The following is a 15,126-nucleotide window of genomic DNA, read 5'->3' as shown; positions in this document are numbered from 1 at the left end:
ATGTATTCCTGTTGAGCTGGAAGCTTTGGTGTGCCTGTGGTCCATGTGACAAGTTCCTATGTTTAGCTATCGCTGTATTTGTATGCTTTAAAAGTTCAAGTGCAGTAGTCATCTTGTTAACTCATGACTGGACTAATCCAAGTAAATCCAAAGAAGCCAAAAAAAATAAATACTGAGGTTCCATCTTTTCAATGGGAGGTTTTTAATAAAAAGAAACACATGTTCTTTTTGAAGATAAATGGGAGCATACCATAAATTCTCCTCTTTCCCTTGCTTATTTACATGCTCTTCCCTTTTGAGCCTTAATATTTAGCTTCTATTTGGGAAATGAGCCAAAAAATCAACAGGACACTGACCTTAGGTCTAAGGGGCTCCTGGGTGTCTGGCTGGGAGCCTGGGCTATTGCTTCTCCCTTGTGTCCCCACAGCTGGTGCTGGGCCCCAGTGGTGTGCTGCAAGGGATCCGCCCCGGGAAGTGCTACGTGGACATGTCAACAGTGGATGCTGACACAGTCACCGAGCTGGCCCAGGTAGCGGCCTCATTCGGGCTGGCCCTCCAGCATCCTTTCAGTTGGAGCCCAAGACCCAGGCTAACCATGCCGAAGTGTGGGCAACTTAGTTACTCTAGAGCCAAAGCCAGAGACTTTGGGACTAGCCTGTCTTCACTCTCTGCCTTCAAATCTACAGCTAGTCTGGGTGGCTGTGAAAGGAGACTTGTTTCCTGGCTGGGATGGGCATCGGGTCCTATAGCTGCCAGCCTCTCAGAAGCAATCTAGGCTGCCAGCAGGGCCTTTTTGATTTAAGCAGCTTTCTACAGATACTAGCAGAGTATTCCACCACGCTGAGCCACTGGGCCCAAGTGAGGGGGTGGTGATTTGTGGCCCATGTGCCTTCTAAGGGTGGCTGAAATCAAGGTAGGACAGTGTCTGTAGGAAGTGTGGTCGACCACGCCATTGGCGTTGTCAACGTTGGTTGTAGTCTTTGGTCTTTGTGAGAAACTCCGAGTAAATGGGAGCCTGTGAGGACACCCCAGCTTCTCTCTGTCTACCGCATGTGATTCAGGCACCTGGTGGAGGACAGTCTGCTGACCCTCCCAGTGTCAGTCCAGCACCTTGGTACGGGCGTCAGCTTTGGGGCCTCGGCGTGGAGGGTCAAGTGCTCCTGCCCCAGTATGCTCCTTGCTTCCTGCCCAAGACCTTCGTGAGAGGCAAGGTCTCCAGAAGCTGTGACTTTCCTTTCCAGGTGATTGTGTCCAGGGGGGGCCGCTTTCTGGAAGCCCCGGTCTCAGGGAATCAGCAGCTATCTAATGATGGGATGTTGGTGATCTTAGCGGCCGGAGACAGGGGCTTATATGAGGACTGCAGCAGCTGCTTCCAGGCAATGGGGAAGACCTCCTTCTTTCTAGGTAACATGCCTGCCCACCTGTCGGGCCACTTCAGGCCTGGAGGCTGGGTGGGCCACATCCCCTCTAGACCGCCCTGATGACACCGTCAGTCCCGCACGGCCTCTCTGCCTGGGGCCCCCGTGGGAAGGTTTCCTTTGACTTGCACAGTCAGTGCCTGGAAGGAGGAAGAGCCAGAAGGGTCAGAGCCAGTTCTGTCAGGGGCAGGTGAATGGGGCCTCCCCTGGGTGTAGAGGTGGGTCCAAGCAGGGGTGAGGGTGGGCAGAAAGTCCCTCCCCACGGGATTCTTGGGACGTGACCACGATGCTTTGCCCTGGGCAGGTGAGGTTGGCAACGCAGCTAAGATGATGCTGATCGTGAACATGGTCCAGGGGAGCTTCATGGCCACCATCGCTGAGGGGCTCACCCTGGCCCAAGTGACAGGCCAGTCCCAGCAGACACTCTTGGACATCCTCAATCAGGGACAGTTGGCCAGCATCTTCCTGGACCAGAAGTGCCAAAGTAAGTTGCCTTTGGCCTCTCTTTTTGTGTTGTAGTTTTGGTTGAAGCTGGGAACTGGGTCAGGCAGATGTCACAGAACAGTGTCTTCTTCAGGGACTCGTTGTGTGTGAATGATGCACCCACTCCAGTCAGTCCAGGCCCCCAGTCAGAGAGCATCCAGAGACATGGTAGATAGGATTTGGGGCTACAGGCTGGGAACTTGTCTCTTGGGTGTCCGAGGGGGAGGAAATGCTAGGTATTGACCTCTGACAGGACTCCAGGTGGTTTCTTATTTAGGATCCTTTCAGTTCTTCTGATGAATGACTTTCCCTCCTCAGATATCCTGCAAGGAAACTTTAAGCCTGATTTCTACCTGAAATACATACAGAAGGATCTCCGTCTAGCCATTGCGCTGGGTGATGCCGTCAACCATCCGACTCCTATGGCAGCTGCAGCCAATGAGGTAACAGCAGGAAGCCTCGGTGCTAGTCCCAGCAGCCCTCCTTTGTTTCCCTTGCACTCCTCCCTCTGCTTACTTTGGCTTGGCTTGGCTCTGTGTCTAACCTCTCAAGGTGGAATCTTAGGTTGTTGATTTTAGACCTTTCCTAAGTATGTTTCCTCCGAGCCATGCTTACTTCCCTGGGAGTTCTTCTTTGACCTGTGGATTATTTGTCAAATACAAATAAAAACCCTGAAGGGTTTCCTAGATACCTAATGGTTATTGATTTCCAATGTATCTCTGTGATCCAAAAAAATATACTACATATGGCTTTTAACTGTTTGCATTGATTCAGACTTGTTTTGTGGCTCAGCAGATGATCTGTCTTGGTGGGTGTGCCATGTTCACTTAAGAAGACTGCGTGTTCTGCAGTTGGGTGCTGTGTTCTGCACATATCAATTAGGTCGAGATGGTTGGTAGTATTTTTTTAGATTATCTTTACTGACCTTTTTCTCTAGTTCTTTCAATTGCTAAGAAAGGGATGTTAAAATCTCCAGCTGTGACTGTGGGATCATCTGTTTCTCCCTTTAATTCTGTCCATTCTGCTTGATGTCTTTGTTATTGGGCCGTTAGCCGTTTATGATTGTTATGTCTTCCTGATGAATTTGCTCTTTCGTTATTAAGAAATGTCCATCTTGATCTTTGTCTTGAAGTCTGTTGTCTGATTTTCATATGGCTGCTGTAGTCTTCTCATGCTTACGGTTTCCATGTGATGTATTTTTTTCCATCCATTTATTTTCAACCTTTGTTTTAAAATTGTGTCTGTTGTAGACAGTCTATAATTGGGGCTTGCATTTTTATCCATTCTGACAGTGTCTGCCTATTAATTGGATTGTTTAGTCCTTAACATTTTTTTTGAATGACGTTTATTAAGCACCTACATAGGTACTTTTTGGAAACAGTTTTTTAGAAGTTCAGTTTTCTTATCTCAATCTGATAGAAGTATAAGCTTAAAAAAAAAAACAGCTGAGCAATATTTGTCTTTACCATAGAATTACAATAAAAACTACATTTTGGGCTTCCCTGGTGGTGCAGTTTTTAAGAATCTGCCTGCCAATGCGGGGGGCACGGGTTCGAGCCCTGGTCCGGGAAGATCCCACATACCGCAGAGCCTCTAAGCCCGTGTGCCACAACTACTGAGCCTGTGCTCTAGAGCCCGCGAGCCACAACTACTGAAGCCCGCACGCCTAGAGCCCGTGCTCTGCAACAAGAGAAGCCACCGCAATGAGAAGCCCACGCACCGCAAGAAAGAGTAGCCCCCGCTCGCCGCAACCAGAGAAAAGCCTGCACACAGCAACGAAGACCCAACGCAGCCAAAAAATAAAATAATAAAATAAATTTTTAAAAAACTACATTTTGTGAAACACGTACATACATGAATCACACAGATTCATTTATTTTAGAGACTCTGTCTTCCAAGTGCTATAAGCTATATGCATTTTTATTCAGGTTAAATAGAGGTCTCAAGTGGCTTGTTCTATAGAGACAAGAAGTAAAAATACACAGTACTGGGGAATTCCCTGGCTGTCCAGTGGTTAGGACTCCTTGCTTCCACTGCTGGAGGCCCAGGTTCCATCCCTGGCTGGGGAACTAAGATCCCGCAAGCCACACAACGCAGCCAAAACTAAATAAATAAAAAATACACAGTACTGTTCTTTTCAGACCTGCCTTTTCATAGTTTATAATCTTCTGTCCTTGAATTCTGTGTCTCTGTCCTTCCTTCGTGTGTCTGAACATCTCAGAGTACTTGTTTCACTTCCCAGTTTGCAGTACAATTTCAGGTTCCTCCTTTCTTACATTCAGGTTCTCTCTTGGCAGTGGAATTCCTCGTGTGTTATATAATTTTTCGTTGATGAGTTTGTTTGTAACTGTGGTTACTTCTGAAGGGTTCCATGGTGGCTTGTGTTGGGAGCACTTCTCTGTGAGGTGATTTCCACTTGCCTCTCCCCTGACTACAGGATTCGTTGGCTTGGAAACAGACATTTTGGTTAATTTCTTGATGGAGCACAGCACTTTCTGGCCACTGTTTGGAGTTCAGGATCTTGAGGTTAACTGGTCCATTAACATTTAGTCTTTGTCTTGAAGTCTATTGATATGTGGTTGGATTTAGAGCTACTCTTTTATCATTTGATTGCCATTTGTCCCCTCTGGCTTTTGTTTGTTTCTCCTTTCTTTTGGGATATCCTTTTTTTGGGATATTTGAATATATTTTAGAATTCCATTTTATCGGGACTTCCCTTGCGGTCCAGTGGTTAAGACCCCGCCCTCCCAATGCAGGAGGCCCGGGTTCAATCCCTGGTCAGGGAACTAGATCCCACATGTCGCAACGAAGATCCCGAGATCCTGTGTGCCACAACTAAGACCCAGCGCAGCCAAATAAATAAATAAATATATTTTTTTAAAATTCCATTTTATCTATTGGCTTTTTAACAGTGCATCGTTTTTCTTTTGTCTTTGCTCTAAGGATTGCTATACGCATCCTTAATTTCACATCCTAGATTAGACCTCTTTACATAAAATGTAGATCCATTTACCTCTCCCTCCCTCATCCTTTAAGGCAGAGTTTCTCAACCTGGGCACTATTGACATTTTGATGTGGGTGCTGTCCGGTGCATTGCAGGATGTTTAGCAGCATTCCTGTCCTCTACCCACTAGATGCCGGTTGCACCCCCTCAGTTCATAGAAGGTGTCTCCAGACATTACCAAATGTCACTCCAGGTGGGGAGCAAAATGACCCCAGGTTGAGAACCCCTGCTTTAGGGTACAAATGTCCTATGTGTTACATTTGTCTTTGTTTTAAACCCACCGTTGTCAGAATGTCTTGCTTTAAGTAGTCATATGTATTTTAAAGAAATTAAGAGAAAAAATAAGTTCATATTTCTCTAATTTACCATTTCCAGTGCTTTCTTTTCCTTTCTGAAGAATTGAATTTCTCTCTGGTATTGTTTTCCTTTCAGCTGGAAGAACTTGCTTTAGCATTTCCTGAATGCAGGTTTGCTGGCAATGATGAAGTTCTCTTTTATCTCAAAAGGTCTTTATTTAGTCTTCATTCTGAGTTGACAGCTACACCTGAGCTGTAGTGGACATCATGTTTAGAAAAAGAAAAAAATGCAGCCGGCCAACTGTGTGGGAGGAACCTGTGTCCAGCTGCATTTTTTCAACATGACTGGATGTTGTGCTGCCCTTGTTGAACGATGGCTTTTTAATTTTTCTCACACTCTTTCATATTCATCTAGTACCTTTGGGGTGGCTGTTAATTGCCAAGCACCATTCTAGGCTCTGGGGACACAGGGTGCAGCCCCTTCTTTTCCTTGTAGAGCTTACATTTTAATGGAAGGAGGCACAAAGTAAGCACATAAATGTTTAAACAAGTAAGAATTGCAGAAGGTTAGAATTATGAATAAAGTGGAACAGAGTAAAGGGATGGAGGTGGCTGGGTAAAGTGGTGTAGCCGCTGCTTCAGATGGGATGGTCAGGAAAGGCCTTGGAGCTGATTGGGAAGGAGCCAGCCAATGCCTGAGGGAAGGACAGGGACAGTGGCCCAGAGAATAACATGGGAAGTCCTTGGGGCAGGAAGGAACATGATTATAACTACTAACAATGCTGAGCCCTGCCTCTGAGCACTTTACATTCCTCACTCCATTAATCCTCACAATAACCCTGTTACCTTCTCCATAAAGTCAAGAAGCAGTAGTGAAGGCACAGAGAAACTGAGGCACTTTGTCCAAAGTTAGGCCAGTCAGTGGGGAATCCAGGAGTCACACCCAGACAGCCTAGACTCCAGAACCTACCTACCTAACCACATCGAGGACTGCCTCTCGGAAGCAGATCTGTGTCTCTAAGTCAGCTTTGTGGCCAGACTAAGCCCATGTCATTTTTTTCCAGGTGTACAAAAGAGCCAAGGCACTGGACCAGTCTGACAATGACATGTCTGCCGTGTACCGAGCCTATATACACTAAGCCCTTGACCCCACCCCCACCCCCCATCTTCCCTCTGACCCCCTCTTCCTCACATGGAGTTGGGGTCCTGGGACTTAACTCTGGACCAGTCCACCTGTCTCCATCTTCTTTTTTACAGACTTTGAGACTTGCCATCAGCACAGCACACAGCATCGCTCCTCCCCTGGAGGTTCTGGAGAGGGGAGGGGTGTCAGCAGGATTGGCCTGTGGGAAAGCTCTTGAGCTGGGCACCGGCCTTGGACTAGGTGGCTGTGTGTTCACACACACACACACACACACACACACACACATACATACACACACACAACCCACCATACTGGCTCTCGCCCCAGGATAGAAGCTGCCCAGAAACTGCTGCCTGGCTTTTTTTTTTTTCCCTTCTTCCAAGCTGTCTTATCTCAAACCCCTTCCAGTTGAGGAACTAGAATCAGCAGTGAGAAGTGGAAGCTTTCCCACTGCTTCCCTCACAACGAAGAGGCTGTGGTTCTGTCCACTGTCCCCCACTGGATCCCACGCAGGGAGAGGCTCTGGGCCAAGATGAGCCAGCAGACTGTAAACGGAGGGTCCCATGGGCCCTCCCACCTCAGGTGACCAGCTGATGAGGATTGTCATGTTTAAGCTACCAATGTGCAACCAACTCTCCATAAATGCCTTTGTGAGCTGAAAAGGGATTGGCAGAGTCAAGCGAAGACAGGGCTCTGGCTTTCCAGGGAAAGCAGCAAACAGCCCGCCCCTAGGTGAGCTTCACAGAAGCCCTCTCTCCTCGCTGCTGTTCAGCACCTGCCCAGAAGTCACCGCGACTGTGGAGCCTGGGCTGGGATCAGACTTCCTTGCTTTGGTGTAAGGGTGCTCACTCCTCACTAGGCTGTTGTAGTATTTGGATTTGCATTCCAGGCCTTGGGAAGGGGGTCCTGAGGGTCACCACTGAGGATTGAAGAGGGAGGGGGTATGGGGTTCCTTCCTGTTTCCGTTACGCCACAGACCCTTCACCTGGTTCTGAAGAGCCATTCTGACCCACATCCCCTCACAGCAGTCCCACCTTCTCCAGCCCATCCCTGCACAAGTCCCCTGCATGCCCACCTCTCTCCATTCTCCTTCCCTCCCCCTTTTCCTCTTATGGAGACAGTATTGCTTTCTGTCTCTTCCTTCTTTGGTCCAGACCCAACCTGACCAACGATGACCATTTCTTAGGCTCAGCTCTTGAAACAGGAATGAGTGTCTGCACTTCAGCCAGCAGCTTGGTTTTCGGTGCTTTCAGGGTCCTGGGGTCTGTCGGGAGGGAAGAGGAGAACTAGGCCTGACTGAACCAGAGCTACCTGACCCTCAAGAGGCAGATCTAAGACATCCTCGAGACCCTAGCATTTCTCCTTGGATAGGGGACCAAAGGGGCTTAGAATGTGGCATAAGAACAAGGAGAAGTTACCTAAAGGATGTCAGTGTTTTCTCCCTCTGCATGGGTTGGATTTTCCAAAGTCACACTGCAGAAGGTCAGCAATTATAGTGAATATGTGATGATAAACATAACGAGGTGGCCACGCTGTTGTGGGGCCCCTCCCCCTCACAAGCTTGGCCCTTTTCCACTGATCAGAACCCAGGTCAGGGGATCTCAGAAGACATGGGTGGAGGGCAGGGGAGATGCCCGTGGTTTTTGGCACAGTTGTTAATTTCACTGGGATTTTGAATTCTTTTCTGTCTGAAAACAAAGCCTGTTCTAGTCCTAGCCGGACACTGGGGGGTGGGGGTGGGGGAAGATGCTGTAATGAAACTGGTTAGTCAATGTTGTCTTAATATTGTTGACAATTCTGTAAAGTTCCTTTTTATGAATATTTGTTTAAGCTATTTCACCTTTGTTTTGAAATCCTTCCCTTTTAAGGAGAAAATGTGACACTTGTGAAAAAGCTTGTAAGAAAGCCCCTCCTCCACCACCCTTTTTTTTTTCCTTTAAACCTCCTTTAAATGACAAATCTAGGTAATTAAGGTTGTGAATTTTTATTTTTGCTTTGTTTTTAATGAACATTTGTCTTTCAGAATAGGACTGTGTGATAATGTTTAAATGGCAAAAACAAAACATGATTTTGTGCAATTAACAAAAAGCTACTGCAAGCAAAATAAAAACGTTTCTTGGTAACACAACTGTGACCTTGGCGGTGGTCTGCGCCCAGACATGGAGCGCCGTGCGGTGGTGGGAGGGGTAGGGCCAGGCGTGGAGCGGAGCGGCGGCCTCTTCTGCACGGCCATGGGACTGTAGGGTCCGCGCGTTAGTCCCTCCCGGACCGACGGAACTAGTGAGCCGTAGGCGAGATCGGGCGGAAACAAGGTGCCCCGTCGGCCAATCGCCGGGCGCGGCGAGAGCAAGCTATCGGGCCGGCCAATCGGTGAGTGCGCACGGAGCAGGGCGCCCTATCAGGGCCGAGAAGGGGCGGGACGAGCAGCCCTGGCGCTGCGGCCCGAGAGTAGCGATGGATACGGCGCCGGAGTACTCAGCGCCCGCGGCTGGTGAGGGCGGTGTCCGGGGTGAGCCGGAGCGGGCGGGTTCCGGGGCGTTCACAGTGTCGCGAGCTGGAGGCGGGGCGGGCGCCCGCGCAGCCAATCGGCGGCGGGGGGGGGGGGGTGGGCCCGGGCGCGACGGAGGACTGAGCGGGGAGCGGACGGCGGGCCGGTGATGGTCGCTGGGCAGCGAGCGGCGGCGATGGCGACCGTGATGGCAGCGACGGCGGCGGAGCGGGCGGTGCTGGTGAGGCGCGCGGGCGGGGCGGGGTGGGGCGGGGGGCGGCGGGCCCGGGCGGCTGACTGCGGGCCTGTTCCCGCAGGAGGAGGAGTTTCGCTGGCTATTGCATGACGAGGTGCACGCAGTGCTGAGGCAGCTGCAGGACATCCTCAAGGTAACGCGCCTTGAGGGCCTGTGCGGGCGCCCACCCTCCCTACCCTCCCCCAGCGTGGCTCCTTCCCCGGCCTCCCGCGGCTGCCGCCCGAGCGCCGACTGTGTACGCGATGCGCCGTGTTCAGACCAGGCCCTGCCCTCAGAGGACTTAGAGTCTAGCCGGGGGGCAGTAGCAGATAATTACCCAATCCACAAACAGCCCTGTGAGCGCGGCGGGCCTGGATTGAGCCCGGGGGTCGGAGAAGGCCTCCTTTGAAATTGACATTTAACCTCAGATCTGGACCCAGCATTTTGACCTCAGCCAAGTACTCGATCTCTCTGGGCCTTCCCTTTGCAAAAAGAAGATACTAGTACCGGCCTCAGGGCTGTTGTGATAAAAAAAAAAAAGACCATAGAATCACAAAAAAATGTCCAGGCAGTGCCTAGTAAAGCCAAAATTGCGGGTTGCCATGACTACTGTCTCCCCTGACTTTGCTCCCCACTTCCGAACCTTACCCAAGCCGGGAGGGTATCTCTCGGTTCTCTCTCCCGGGTTGGGCACACAGTAAGCTCCCAGGGAGTGTGGAAGGAGCAGGTATCGGCTCAGGTAGGACCTGAAACTCAGGCTGTGGGGGAGGGGCCCTGGGAGTGGGGCTTCTGGACACATGGCTAGGCTGGGGTGGGTGAACTCTACCCCACTCCCCTCTGCCCCGCAGGAGGCCTCTCTCCGCTTCACTTTGCCGGGCTCAGGCACCGAGGGGCCCACAAAGCAGGAGAACTTCATCCTGGGCAGCTGTGGGTGAGCCTGGGCTGGGTTGGGGAGGGGGGACACTTGGGATACCCTCTAGGACAGGTGGCACGGCCTTGCCCTGCAGACTGATTTCAGCTCCAACGTCCAGAGGGTATGCAGTGGGACAGGCTGGACCATCCTGTGACAGCCAGGGACAGCCTGTTGGGAGGATGGGGTGGTGGGAGGGGCAGCTGCAGGCGCTTCTCTGACCCCCACGTGTTGTAGCACAGACCAGGTGAAGGGCGTGCTGACTCTGCAAGGGGATGCACTGAGCCAGGCGGTGAGTCTCCGGGCCCCTCTCCCCTTCCCATGCTGCCACAGGACCCAGTGGGGAAAAGCGTGGGGCCTCCTGCTTATCCCAGCTCTGCCGCCAGCCAGCTGTGTGACTCTGGGCAGGATCCTTGACCTCTCTGGGCCTCAGTTTCCTTGTTTGTAAAATGACACCCTCCCTAACCCGCTCATGAGATTGGTGTGTGGCTTCAGTGACAGGTGCAGGAAGGGGGGAGGAATGCTTTGCACACAGCGCTACCCGGCCCTACCTGGATTCTGGGCCCCAGGAAGCGTGGGCATTGGCAGGATTAGGCTAGCCCCAGATCAAAGTGCAATCAGCCAACATCTGAGCTCCAGCTGCACTTGACCCTGTGGCAGGTGCCAAGGCCTGGGGGAAGGTCCCTCTCCTCGGGTGGGCGTTCCGTCCCTTGGCATGTATACATGTTCCCCGTTTGCCCACAACTACACGCCTCCTCCCAGACAAAGCCGCCTTCCCTTTCTTGGCTCTTTTCCCTTTCACTTCTCTGTGGTTCCTCTTGGGCCTGAGTTCCTGTTTCCTGACCTCCCTGTTCACTCCCCAAATGGCCAGGGTGTTGAGAGGCCCTCTGCCCCATGGAGTGGCTGTGGCCTGAGCCACCGTACACACCCCGTTTCTGCCCCCGGCTCAAGGGCTGAGTGGCCAAAAGCAGGAGGGCATCCTTCTGCCCAGCTTATCCCGCTCTTGCCCATCAGGACGTGAACCTGAAGATGCCCAGGAACAACCAGCTGCTGCACTTTGCCTTCAGGGAGGACAAGCAGTGGAAGCTGCAGCAGGTAACCGGGCCCTTCCCCGGCCAGGGCTCAGGGGCACAAGGGCAGGCAGGGGCAGTCCCTTGCAGCGCTGAGGCCTCCTGGGCTGGCCACTGTGGGGACCTGCAGCCGCAGCAGGCTTGGGAAGGTGTTTCCTAGCAGCACAGCTGTGGTGGGCAGTGCCTGGTCTCCTAGCCTGTCCTATGTGTAGGCCCCCAGCCCAGCGGGAGCCACAGGGATGCCCTGAACAAGTCACTCCCTGCCCAGAGCTTCCAGGGGCTTCCGCTGGCTCTTGGAGACCAAGTCCATGCTTCCTAACAACACCTATGTGATTGGGCCTGGCTTCTGCCCCCTCCCTCTCTCCTCTCACTGGTCACCAGCTGTTTCCACCTCAGGGCCTTTGCTCGGGCTTGTCCCTCTGCCTGGAGTCCACTCCCTCAGCTTTTCTCATCACACGAGCGTCAGCTCAAGAGTCGCTTCCCTGGAGCCTCCCCCTCACCGCCCTCATCACCCTGTTTGTTTCCTTGTGCAAGTTGCACAGTCTGTTACCTTGTGCCTTTACTCTATTACTCTCTGTCCTCCTTTGGAAAGTGAGCCACATGAGGCCAGGGACCAAGCCTGACTCACAGCACGCAGCCAGGGCCTGGCCCGCAGGCGGCACCCACCCTGCCCCTCCTAGGAGGATAGGCCCTCAGGGTGGGGGCCCGTAGGCTGGGGCCCCCAGGGACCGTGGCTGCTGTGAAGCTGGCTCCTCTCCCTGCCGAGGCCCAGCCCACTAACCGCTCATTGGGTGCTGTTTTTAGATCCAGGACGCCAGGAACCACGTGAGCCAAGCCATTTACCTCCTTGCCAACCGGGACGAGAGCTACCAGTTCAGGACAGGAGCAGAGGTCCTCAAGGTGAGCTTCCCGCAGGGATGGGAGAGCCAGGTTCCCTGACCTCTGACTGGGCCCCTGGAAAGCTCTGCCCCCACATTCTCAGGTGTAGCCGATGGTTGACCCTTCACCTCTCAGTGTATACATGTCCATCCAGCCACAGTTGAAAGGCTCACAGCCCAGGCTCCAGAAACAGACCTGGGCTCTGATCCCAGGGCCCCCACTATGAGCTGTGCAACCTCAAGTCACTTACTTAGCCACTCTGTGCCTCAGTAGCCTCACCTGTAAAAGGGGGACAAGCTGTAGTGACTGCCAATCGTGATGATGCAGGTAAAGTGGTCTCTAGTAAGCCCTTGGTAAACAGTAGCTACAGGTTTTAGTACCAGCAACAGAAAAACTTTTGTAATTAACAAAATGAATTCATGTGCTGTGGAGGGACAAGATAAAGCTCAGATGCCCTGAGTTCATGCTTTAGCTCTGCCCCTGACTTGCTGTGTGTCCTCAGGTGGTTCACCTATCCTCTCTGGACCTCATGAAAATTTGAAACCAGATGGACTAAGGTCTCTCTCAGAACTGTGACTGCCCTCTGGGGTGTAATGTGCAGCCCCCATGCCTCCACCCAGTAATTCTGCCTTTCCCTGGAGCCATGTGACCCCAGCGCCATGGCAACAGCTGGATGAATAGCTGGAAGCAGTGGAAACTGGGGCTCTGAGTTCGAGCCAAAGCTTTGCTCCTTGGCAAAGGGAAGGGATGAGTGCAGATGGTTCCACCGTTCCCTAGCTGTGTGACCTTAACCCTTTGGAGCTTCAGTTTCCTCACCTGTGAAAATGGGGCTGGTGTCCACCATAAGGCCTCAACTTAGCCATCCCAGTTCTTCCTTGAGGAAGCCCTCCCTGGCCCCTTGCACCCAAGCTGAATTAGGATCCCTTCTTCTAAGCTCCTTCATTGCCTGTACTCTCATCCACAACGCCCTCATGCCCCTGGGACTAACTTCTGGGATCTTCTATTCCCCATTGGACCAATACCCAGGATCCCATGCAGTAGAACCTTCTGTCCTGCCCCTGACCCCCAGCTGGAGCGCAATTACCTGCATCTTTAACAAGCCTCCTGCTGCAGGGGTTCGGGCCCTGAGACTGTGACCCTCCAGGGAAGGAGCTAGGAGCTACCATAACTTTGTTGCTACTGATACGGGCGTGGGGAGGGGGATGGGATCAGGACCAGGCCCCGCTGCCCTCACAGCAGCTATGACCAGCCCCCTTCTCCCAGCTGATGGATGCCGTGATGCTGCAGCTGACCAGAGCCCGAAACCGGCTCACCACTCCAGCCACCCTCACTCTGCCTGAGATCGCTGCCAGCGGGCTTACGGTCAGTGGTGCCTCAGGCCAGCCCCTGCTCCAGGAGAGGCGGTCCCCACAGAGGGGCCCAGCTCGCACCCGGGAGGGACACAGCGGTGCCAGGAGGTCCTGCAAGCCCCAAATTGTCGACAGAGTCCTATGTGCAGTTTTCTGGGATGGAGTCCTTGGCTTCCATTCTGCATCCCCCAGATACGTACCCCCCTGATCTGGATCAGTGGGTCCCAAGCCCAGTGGTGCAGGAAGCTAGCTGGGGTACCTGAGAAGACTCTGGAAGCCCCAGTCCATGGGATGGGGACTGGGAGTCCCCCAGGGTGGTTGGAGGGGCGGGCGTGGGATGTGCCTGCCCGGCCTCCCTCCCCACAGCGGATGTTCGCCCCTGCCCTGCCTTCTGACCTGCTGGTCAACGTCTACATCAACCTCAACAAGCTCTGCCTCACCGTGTACCAGCTGCATGCCCTGCAGCCCAATTCCACCAAGGTGAGCACCCCGCCCCCCCACCCCACCCCTGCCCGCCCCAGGCCCCAGGCCTGATCCAGTCTGATGTTCTTCTGCCTAGAACTTCCGCCCAGCCGGAGGTGCCGTGCTTCACAGCCCTGGGGCCATGTTGTAAGTACGCTGCCTGGGAGAGGTCCCTGGAGCACCCTCGCAAGTCTGCAACTCAGGGGATGGGGTCCTGGCCGGCTGAACTGCCCTCAGGGACACTCCCATCTCCCCGCAGCGAGTGGGGTGCACAGCGTCTGGAGGTGAGCCACGTGCACAAGGTGGAGTGTGTGATCCCGTGGCTGAACGATGCCCTCGTCTTCTTCACCGTCTCCCTGCAGCTCTGCCAGCAGCTCAAGGATAAGGTGGGGACATGGGGGGTCAGGGCCGGGCTGGGCCTCACGCAGATTAGGCCAGCCAAACAGCAGGTTGTTTAGCCCCTTCTTTTTTTGGGCGGCACATCTCTAAAGCGCCCCCTAATCTTAAGATCTGTCGTACCCTCTGCACACCCCAAACACGTGGGCCATGGTGTTGCTTGGCAACAGTATCCTTTTCCTGACACATGGCCCTTGGATGACCTTCAAATCTCACCTGGGTCACAGAGGGTGCAGCAGGGGCCAGATCCCCTAGCACCACCACTCACCATGTCCCCCCATCTCCCTCCTTCCCCAGATCTCCGTGTTCTCCAGCTACTGGAGCTACAGGCCTTTCTGAACAGAGCACCCAAGAGCCTGTCTCCCTCGGAATGGCCCCTGCCCAAGGAGTCCCTGTTCCCCCGCCCCACACACACACACACACACACACCCACACACACACCTACACACACAAAGTGCCGGCCAGAGCTCGGCACTGCGGCCTATTTATTTCCCTCTTCACCCTGCCCTGCCTGTCAACACTGGACACACCGGGAAGAAGGAACACTGGCGTGCTTTTTGTTTTGAATGGGGGAGGTCAGGAAGGCGGGGCTTCGAGGTAGCCTATAGTCCAAGCCCTGCCTTCCCCCCAAGGCAGGAACCTTTGGACTCTGGCTGGGGCCAGGCCCAGGGCTCTCCTTCCTCCCCTCTTCGCAGCCTGTCGAGCTCCTCCAGGATGGCAAGGGGCAGCCACACACCCCCTCCCACTGGAGCCTGAGGGGTGGGTGGTGGCCCTAAGCTCTGAGTTGGGAGGGAAGGACAGAAGCTACCCACCACGAGCTGTAGTGCCCTTGACTGTGTTCGCTCGGCAACCCTGACTGGGCCTTCAAGAAATAAAAATCATCCGACTTTGCCTGGAGCCCTTCTGTCTGTCTGTCTGTCTGAGTAGGGACCTGGCCAGGGGTCCCTGATAGTCAGGAGCTGGGCCGAGTACCCAGTGACTGAACCCCTGGC

At 53.4% G+C, this 15,126-nt stretch overlaps 2 protein-coding genes across 6 annotated transcripts in view; both read left to right on the top strand.

Annotated features, from left to right (window-relative positions):
- GLYR1 (glyoxylate reductase 1 homolog) overlaps positions 1 to 8,473 on the top strand; it is a 37,161-nt gene extending 28,688 nt beyond the window's left edge. For 2 of the 3 annotated variants that reach the window (XM_059896105.1, XM_059896103.1), the window contains exons 12-16: positions 428 to 529; positions 1,242 to 1,404; positions 1,723 to 1,902; positions 2,220 to 2,344; positions 6,266 to 8,473. In XM_059896105.1, the coding sequence (XP_059752088.1) occupies positions 428 to 529; positions 1,242 to 1,404; positions 1,723 to 1,902; positions 2,220 to 2,344; positions 6,266 to 6,340 (645 nt within the window). In that variant the 3' untranslated portion in view covers positions 6,341 to 8,473. The remainder of the gene's footprint in view (positions 1 to 427; positions 530 to 1,241; positions 1,405 to 1,722; positions 1,903 to 2,219; positions 2,345 to 6,265) is intronic. The other variant, XM_059896104.1, reaches the window with a different exon arrangement.
- A 342-nt stretch (positions 8,474 to 8,815) lies between these two features.
- On the top strand, positions 8,816 to 15,031 carry ROGDI (rogdi atypical leucine zipper). Of its 3 annotated transcripts, none has more exons than XM_059897524.1 (11): positions 8,816 to 8,836; positions 9,151 to 9,222; positions 9,917 to 9,999; positions 10,216 to 10,270; positions 10,993 to 11,073; positions 11,853 to 11,948; positions 13,191 to 13,289; positions 13,643 to 13,756; positions 13,836 to 13,885; positions 13,998 to 14,124; positions 14,432 to 15,031. In XM_059897524.1, exons 5-11 carry the CDS (start codon positions 11,008 to 11,010, stop codon positions 14,471 to 14,473), a joined length of 594 nt encoding a protein of 197 aa, XP_059753507.1. In that variant the 5' UTR covers positions 8,816 to 8,836; positions 9,151 to 9,222; positions 9,917 to 9,999; positions 10,216 to 10,270; positions 10,993 to 11,007; the 3' UTR covers positions 14,474 to 15,031. The 3 variants fall into 3 exon arrangements, with proteins under 3 accessions (XP_059753507.1, XP_059753506.1, XP_059753505.1); XM_059897523.1 differs by having other exon boundaries at positions 8,835 to 8,854; XM_059897522.1 differs by lacking the exon at positions 8,816 to 8,836 and adding an exon at positions 8,943 to 9,074.
- The last annotated feature ends 95 nt before the right edge of the window (positions 15,032 to 15,126 follow it).

The sequence above is a fragment of the Balaenoptera ricei genome, chromosome 15, assembly GCF_028023285.1.
Source record: "Balaenoptera ricei isolate mBalRic1 chromosome 15, mBalRic1.hap2, whole genome shotgun sequence".
In the NCBI taxonomy this organism is placed as follows: Eukaryota; Metazoa; Chordata; class Mammalia; order Artiodactyla; family Balaenopteridae; genus Balaenoptera; species Balaenoptera ricei.
This window is presented reverse-complemented; position numbering and strand designations above follow the sequence as displayed.